Source organism: Alligator mississippiensis, chromosome 12, assembly GCF_030867095.1.
Source record: "Alligator mississippiensis isolate rAllMis1 chromosome 12, rAllMis1, whole genome shotgun sequence".
Classification (NCBI taxonomy): Eukaryota; Metazoa; Chordata; order Crocodylia; family Alligatoridae; genus Alligator; species Alligator mississippiensis.
The window spans coordinates 6936130-6945000 of NC_081835.1; the positions used below are offsets into that span (position 1 = coordinate 6936130).

The 8871-nt window shown below is 46.1% G+C and overlaps 1 protein-coding gene across 20 annotated transcripts in view; it reads right to left on the reverse strand.

Moving 5' to 3' along the window:
• FOXP1 (forkhead box P1) overlaps positions 1-8871 on the reverse strand; it is a 442244-nt gene that overhangs the window by 31430 nt on the left and 401943 nt on the right. For all 20 annotated transcript variants that reach the window (XM_059715648.1, XM_059715649.1, XM_019499635.2 and 17 more), the window contains one exon: positions 1109-1192. In XM_059715648.1, the coding sequence (XP_059571631.1) occupies positions 1109-1192 (84 nt within the window). The remainder of the gene's footprint in view (positions 1-1108; positions 1193-8871) is intronic.

Consider the following 8871-nt stretch of genomic DNA (forward strand, 5'->3'; position numbering starts at 1 on the left):
TCTCTATCTCTGTAATGTGTTCTGTTTCAGACATTAATTTTGTCTACCAACTGCATCTTGGCAGGCTACCATATTTGCTGGGTTAATAGTCTGACTCTTTTTTATTTCTATCACCATAAATCACATATATATGGGTGTGTGTTTGCGTTATTTATAGAAAAAAAATCAGTCAAAACAGATAAACCAATACTTTGTCATTATGCTGCATCATTGCATATTGATTAAAATTGCTAGTACTAACTATAGATTGTCAACGCTCAATTAATTTTCACACAATGACTCAGAGCAAAATCAAATAAAGGCAGTGTACCTTTAAATCTTACAAATCTTAAAATCAAGAAGCAAAGCACTCTCTCCATTTTGAATAATCATGTGAAGCTACAAGGAAAAATTTTAGTATTAGGATGATATTAGAAAACAACAGCTGAGATGCAGTTTGGACTGGGGAATGAGGTGGTAGATTTGCCTTTGCCAGGTAGTAGTCCTGGTTTGGATGATGAGACCATCTGAACTTACAGAGCTAAATGTTTTATTCCATGTGGCTTGCAAGGCGGATCCCCACTTCTGGGCTTTTATGAAGAGTGAGCCAAGGGAAGGGGGCTTTCAGTCCCAGTCTCCATGCACTGCATGTACTTTAAAAACTGACATTGGGGGATATTGATTTTTTATCACCATCAAAATGTACGTACTGGTGGAGTCTATTCTATCCGAACCTATGACAGCAGCCCAGAGAAAAGTGAATAAATGCAATTCTTATCTTGGACGCTAACATGCACTGGCTCGAACGCATCTCCCAATCACATGCAGATTTCCCTCACTTGAAGGGACCTACACGTGTGCATGTAAAGGCAGGAAAAGGTCCGGTATGTCAGCTTTAAAATTACTCATTTTTAACAACTCCTTGAAGAAGGGGTAGAAAAAAAAAGAGTTGGCGAAAATTGGTTTACGTGGCAGGGACTATTCTAAGCCAACCAGAGAAGCAATTTTCATCTCTTCACTTTGACAGTCTGTTAAAGTAGGCCACACTTAGTATTATGCTCTGAGGTGGGAAACAGGAAAAGAGGTTGTTGTGAGGCTTTGTTCTCTCTCCGCACAGATCAGTACTTACGGGCTGAGGGGTGGCTTTTGGTTCAGTTGACTTCACATGTAGGTGTGTCATCATCGCTTGCAGGCGCTCTTTGTCTTTTGCAAGCTAAAGGGGGGGGAGAAAAGAAAGAAAAAAAAAAAAGCCCTGTTACTTTATGAATAAAACCCAGAACTCTGCTTATTCCTAATTAAACAGTTGGCACCGCAGCAGAAGACAAAGCAGCCTTCTTCGTGTAGTTGTTTGGAAATGTTATACGGTGGTTCACAAGGTAAAACTAACTCTTGGTGCTGGGTGTCAGTGTTTCCCAAAGGAAAAATGCATTCGCCCTTGAGTGAGGAGTGCTAGACCTGCTGGCACCAAGAAGTTCAATGTAGCACCCGACAGCTAAAAGACAATAGCGAATCATGGTTATTAACCAATCCCCTCTATTTGCTCAGGAGGCAAAGCAGAAAGCAAGTTATGCGGCTAAGTTGCAAGGCCTTTTTTTTTTTTTCCCCTCTTTCTTTCTGCTCAGTATTGAAAAAGAAATTCAGAAAACAGACTGTTTTTTTGCATCGCGTACGGCTTCGGTGGCGTGCAAGACGAGCAAAGAGACCGCAGGAAGCATCCTCAGAGAGGCAGAACAGGCAGCTTTCAGCTCTGGAAAGCACCAGCACTGTCTGGGAGAGAAACAAGCTTTTTCTAAAATCAGCACCTCTCTCGACTCACCTAGGAAGCCGGGGCAGAAACAGAAGCAAGGGCAATATTCGTCTGAAAGAGGGGCAGCAATATAAATTGTATCCTCCCAGCATGCATCTTTAACCAACAGGGGAGGAAAGTGTGACCATATTAGGAACTATTTTATTAGGGCTCTGTCCCGGTGTGTCAACTGATTGCCACTCAGACCAAAAGTGGCTCAAAACACATAATGCTACTCCTGTGCTCCTCCTGCTGTGTGAGCCCCCGGAGAACGGCACTTCGTGTGCAAACGGGTGCACACTCCTTCATGATGACATGCTTCACTTTTCTCAAGTCCCTTAAAATTCCTCCTGAAACCCATATCTCTGTCACTCCCGGTTCCTCATTTTTACGCTGGCTGGCCTTGCTGGCGGTGGTTTGGAGATGCACTTGGAACGTAGCGATCAGGATCTAAAGGGCATTTTTACATGTGCTGTGGGATGTGGCGCCGGGCGCTTTAATTAGTGAGCTGTGCTAATTAAAAGCGCCTGCGCCTTGTGCATCAGCATCCTTGCGCTGCAAAAGTGGTGGTGGGGCACTCTGAACAAAAGCTCCTCGAACATGTTGTAGTTCAAAGCGCCCCATCGCCATCTTTTCAGCATGGGGATGCTGATGTATGTGATGCAGAAAACTGCTGGAGCAGGTCAATTCCCACGCTCCAGCAGATTCCGTTCATCGAGTCTGCTCGGACGTGCTGTATTTCCGATGCGTTGCACACATGTCCATAGGAGCCCTAAGCTCGCTGCCTTTGGAGATGCTGAAAACTTTTGTATGTGCAATGGGGACCATTCCTGGCTCTGTTTTAAAACAGCGTGGAGGTCCCATGGGTCGCATGCAACCCATGAGGGATTGCCATGCCACCTGCGGGCTCCCAGCTAGCCACTGCTCTGCCTGCTGCTATGGCTCCCCATCTCCTCCAGCTTCTGCTTCTTGCCTCTCTCTCCTGGGTGCAATGGGAGGGTTTGGGGAGAGTATCCGTGCTGCCCTTGCCGTGAAGGGAGAGTGTCAGGCCGTGCACATGGTAGGAAGGAGAGAACCCAGAAAGGCCTCTCCTGTGCTGCATATGGCCTGGAAGTCTGCAGCCCATATGGTATGTGTCCCCCCCACAAAGATAGCTCTATTTAAAAAAAAAACAACCCAAAAACTACTAGCAAATTTGGGTGTGATTAACAAACTTGCCCAGCAGAAAAAAGCCTGTTCTATTTAGTGGGATTTAGATCAGCCCTTTAAAACTGACAGCTTTCTCAGCTTTTGCATTTTGCTTTAGAAAATCCACATTCCTGGTGCCAAGAGGAGAAATCCACTCGCATTCCAGTGTGAGTTTAAACAACCTGCCCACCTTATCAGTCATCTGTCTCGAGCAGTAAAACTGGGGAAAGCGTATGTAAAAGAAGGCTCAGTCATAAACTCGGATTTGTAATCTTGCAGTTAAGGCTGTGTCAATCTACCCGAGCGGAGGGGTTCTGCGCGTGCCAAAAAAATGTCAAGATGGGTTGAAAGTTGGCACACAAGGTTTCCAAGACAGGAATTGGAGAAAGGAAAAATTGGTGCAACTGTCTCATGTTCTGAAAGTGCAAACCCCAAATCCCGGGGATTTTCACAGGGTGGGGGGGCTGGATGGTGCTGAGGATGGGTGCTGAGTCAGTACTGGGTGCTGATCTACAGTGAGCCAGGACTTATCAAACGGCTGCTGGGAGAGTCACAGAAGCCAGACCCTGGCAAGGAAACTCCACATCCCTGTAACGCCATGTAACCTGGATCGTTAGTGCAGCAGTCTTTGCACTATTCTACGAGGAGGCTGATTGATAACGAACAAGCAAAGGAGCATGAAGCAGCTGGTGGTAAGGGCCGTCACGCCTGCAGCACATCTCTTGTGACCTAGTAGCCACACTCCCCTGTGAACTCCACGACAGGGTGCTGAGCCTGGCCCAGACGCTGGGTGCATTGCCCGAGTCACCTCCTCCCCATGGGGTTTTCCTACGGTCTCTTTGGCGAAAGTGGGGTTCTAAAAATCTTTATGCAAGACCAATGAAGGCTTTTATTTTTTGGGGTGGGGGCTGCTGCCTAGTTTTCTATTCTTAGTAGCTTTATTTGCTGACTGGCTCAGCATCTGAGCTGCCTTCACTGTAGTTGGCACGTGAAACCTCAATTGGGTGACAGCCCATTGCAGTACGGATCAAATAAGTGCCCCCTCCTGAAAACCTTCGGCTTGTGACTCAGCAGCAAAGGCATGGAGGCACAAAGGGACACACCCCAGCTCTTTTCCTCCTGCGCCCTGGCGTCCGCAGGGCACAGTACATCATTTCACCCCAAATTGGCAGTGTCCGTGTTTTTATTGTTTTCAGCCATCATCTGAGCTTTTTTTTTTAATGCAGCATTGGGTGGAGGAAGCCTATTAAAGATTCTCTGGACATTTCAGGCAGACGCACATTAATATTTTGTCATAGTCTAGGAATTCAAACACTCACACACTTAGGCAGGAGTTTAAATGATGAAAAATGGACGTCTCCCAGTTTCAAAGCAGCGAATGGAATGGAAGTGAAAAATCCTGAGAATTTCTTTATGCCGGTTCCCCTTAGGTCAGGAAGCAAGAGCGATATAAACCCGTAACTCCATTATTACCACCCCACCATTCAGTTAGATCATTCAAAAGAAGTCATGAGGTCTTGCTAAGCCAGTGATGTGAGCAAGCTCTCATCACTGTGGCAGTGACTAGGGCTCAAAAGGTCTAGAAATGGGGGCCTATTAGTAGTTTTGCAGGAAAATGCACACAATTACTAACAGCACCCTTTGTGAAAGGACTGGTATGCGCAGAAATTAAACTGATGCATGTTACTCAAAAACAGGCCCGTTCTGACTCTCCAAAGATACTTGCATGTGCTTTTTGTGACCCTGCTGATCTCCTGTGACAGGAGGTAAATGTATTGGCTCTATAAAACGATGCCAAGATCATCCGATGTGCCAAGCTGCGCATCTGCTTCTCAGTAGGAGTTGCCTAGAGGTGCACTGGCATTTATACAGGGGGCAAGCTCCCCCTGCTCCTAACTGCAGAGTTAGACTGGAGCACTAGACTAGACTAGACTAAACCAGCATTAGGTTGGTCAGTGTAGTGCTGGGAGAAAGTATCGACCCCCAACACGCAGACCGAGAGCGCATCTATACCTCTCCTGCACCCTGCGGTAAAGGGCTTTGGAGTGCTATATTGGCCTCGTGACTGTGGGTTCAGGATCCCCTTCTTCAACTCGCTCTGAAAGACCCCGATACCTCTGCGTAGTGGCTGCCTTCCCCTGCAAGAAAGCATCCAGGTCTCTGCTCACGGGTCTGTAAGCTCTTTGGGGTACTGCACCCACTCTGGGTCAGATGTAAGGAGCCTTTACAGATGTGGTCGCTCACTAGGATTCATCTGGCCTTTTGGTTTTCAAGCATCCCTGACCCATCCTCTTGCGCTTAGTCCTGCCTGTATCAAAGGATGCGGATGCTGCTCCTCTGTTCTCTCTGCAACCCCCGCTCCGTCCCACTCTTTTCGCTTCTATAAAATCACATAGGGATTCTTCTCAGTGGCTCATCTAGTGGCTCTTCAAGATGGATCCTATTAGTTCTGCACCAACGTGGGTCAGTAAAAGTGCAATCTAGCCCTGAGTATGTGCCAAAACAGTGGTTCCACGGCGTTCCTTTGACAGCTGGTTCCATTTTCCAGTTGCTCCTCTGAAGTTTCATCTGGTATTTATCTTAGCCTTTCATAAGATGCCTCTCACCGTTGTCTCTAAGTGCTGCTTAACTAAAGAGTCTCTTGCCAATTATTACTGTAAACACGTATGTAGTGCTTGATGTTAATTTGGCACTTTAGAAAGTAGATAACGAGACCTCCCCCCAGCTTGGGGAGCAGGTTCAAATCTAAAACAAATGTACATGAAACACGGGACACGGGAGGAGACAGAAGGCACAGAAAAGCAGGTAAGGGCAGGGATGCCCTTCCAGGTACAGGTGGCAGGAGAGGAGAAAGTGCCAAGAAAGAGAGAAAAAAAAAAAGAGATGATGGGAACAGGAAAGCTAGGGGGATGTGTGTGGTAGGGAGAGGGGAATATGTCTTGCAAATAAGGACAAGGAGCCTGAGTTTGAGCTGGAAGCATAAAGGGGGATTCAACATAAAACTCCAGCAGCAGCCTTTTGGACAGATGGACAGTGGGGAAAGGGAGGCCATTCATCAGGTCAGGGTACTTAGTACAAGAGATCAGGATGTGGAGGAGGTTTTTGCCTGTTCCCTCATGCTACATCCTCAATCACTACCAGTGATTACTGTTTCTGATCTTCTTTGGAACATCCCTTACATATTTGAAGACCGGCCAAAGCTGCCTTTTCTCTTCACTGGAAACGCCCAAGTATCTTCAAGTTTCCCTGTTTCAAGCTATTTTTCAAATGCTAGTGACATGCCGGTTGTTTTCTTCCAAACTCTTCCAATAAAATGTAGGCTCCTCAAACAAATCCAGTCCTCCAGCTGCAGCCCAGCTACACAGAGGAGCATGCATCTTACTTGTCTATACCCCCTCGCTCTTCTTCTTCCTATGCTCCCAGACTCCCACATCTCTCTCTGCAAACCCCATCATCAATTCCACCAAATGGTTCATAGATTCATAGCTGTCTTCTGGAGATCATCAGGATCTTGCTTGGCAGGAAAGACTGCTGGGGTCAGATGACCCCAGCAAGGTGAGTGTCCAGGCAGGTTTTTTAAGATATCCAGAGTAGGTGATTGTACTACTTCTGGGGGGAGTCTATTCCAGACCCTGGACGCTTGAGTTGTAAAGAAGTTTTTCCTTATGTCTTTCCCTGGGGAGCCCTGGTGAACAGATGTTCCCAGTCCCTAATATGCACCCTTTATATATTGATAGGCTGCCACCAAGTCCCCTCTGAGTCTTCTCTTCTCCAGGCTGAACAGGCCCATGTCTCTCATGATATGACCTGCTCGTATCTCTCCCTGCTCTCATGACCTGCTCATATCTCTCATCATGTGATCTGTTCTCCATACCTCTAACCATACGTGCAGCCCTCCTTTGGACTCTCTCAAGCTTCCCCACATCCTTCCTGAAGTGCGGTGCCCAGACCTTGCCAAGGCCAAGGCCAAGGCCAAGGCCAAGTATAGCAGGAGAATGACATCTTTCGCCTTGTTTGAGATGCATCAGTAGATGTATCCCAGTGTTTTGTTTGCTTTGCCAGCTACAGCATTGCACTGGAGGCTCATGTTCACTGTATCAAGACTCCCAACATGTCACCATGGCTTCAATAAGGAGAAATACCAGGAGACAATTACTTTACTTGTGGTATTTCAAATGTGTTTAGAACAGAAGTACTGATAGGCCAGAGATTCACAACCTTCCTGCCTGCTGGTATTTATGACTGGATGCCTTACATTGCTTACCCCGAATATTAAATAAAACAAAACTTTTATTTATCAGCATTCGCACTTTGACAGAATTCTGTGCAAGATGAACAAAAACTAAAGAAAACCCAATGGAGCTAAATAGGGCACTTTGTGTTTAAAACCAAATCAACGCACAGCCCTCAGCTATACAATTACTTCCAAGACAAATAATTTAAAGCAACAGAGCTATGTCAAGGAATTGAACACAGTCAGCCAGAAATGTGTGAGATGACGTTTCTTGCATTCTCAAGAAACTTCATTGAAAAGGGACCGGATGACATGAAACCACAGTACTTTAGGATCCTAAGGAGTTTGCAGAAGTGGCTCTGGCCTCCACTTTGGCTGTCACAGAGTGCATCTATTTCTCTTTGCTCTTGTGATCACCAATGTCAAAAGAGCTGAGCAAATGGCCAGTTGGCTGGAACATCTCTGGCTCCTGCTCTCCACAGAAATGACAAAGGGATGTCTCTATACCATGCAATACCTCTCTTTCCTCCTAGAAGTCACATCTGGTGTGTGGAGGGGAGAAGAAACACGTCGCATAGATCCAGCACCTGTCCAAGAGGGAGCCAAGAGAAGACTTTCCATCAAATGGCATTTGAGAGCACGAGAAATCAAAGGTGGCCCAATGCCTTGGATATGCGTGAATAACTTTCCATTAAAGCAGAACAAATTTGCAAATGGACTCCATCACAGGCAACATGATACATGATACTGCTGCAAGCCTCGTGCAGAATTCGGCCTTTGCCAGGGTGCCGCACCATGATCAGTATGTAGTGCTCTACCATCCCACCGGATAACAAAGCTGCTCGCTAGCATTTTGAGTATCTCTGGGTAAAGAGAGGCCTTTCTTATCTAGATCACAGAACTCAAATCTACTAGTATAAAGGCTGAGCTGTGTAAACTGGGTAACTGGTTTTAGTCCAAGTGTCCAATTTCTTGGTGGGCCAGGTGTCTACCCCATGAAACCTTTTAGTGCAAATGGTGCTCTTGGGCAAACCCAGGTTAACTACTCACTAGACGACTCCTACAGAGTAGGGAAATCCTCTGGCTACAGAGCCCCTGCCACCCCTCCTTTTTAAAATCTCTAAACACTGCGCATACCTGCTCTGTATAGCTTTCTCTCCATGCAGCTTTGCAAAATGCCAAGCACTTTTTCTCTAACCTGAGCTCTGATGATAATGCAATTAAGTGGATAGGGAACAGATTATTGTCACTGCCTCATCCAAAGACCATTGATTTTCCTTGCCTCTATTTTAGTCTTCCAATAAGAAAGTGCAAATTCACGATACCAGTATCTCATACCTAAAGCTTTGGGACAGTAAAAAATACGGCTAATGAGTATACTATCCTGTTAATATGGATGCATCTCATGGCATGGACTATATCCTTCCCTTACCACTTCTCTCATCATTAGTCCTGAGTTGCAATTAGTACTATGAAACACCACACTATCCTTCATAATATCTTCAAGGACTCACAATGCATTGGCAATGAAAACACATCTCTGTTGTGTTCAGCTCCTCTCACAGAGCTTCATTCTGCCATCCCCATGCATGCAATTCCTACTGGCTACAGGAAGGAGTACAGGAATGAGCCCATTATGTTTTTCAACCTCACTGCAACCCAATCCTCGGTTTACCTCCACCTC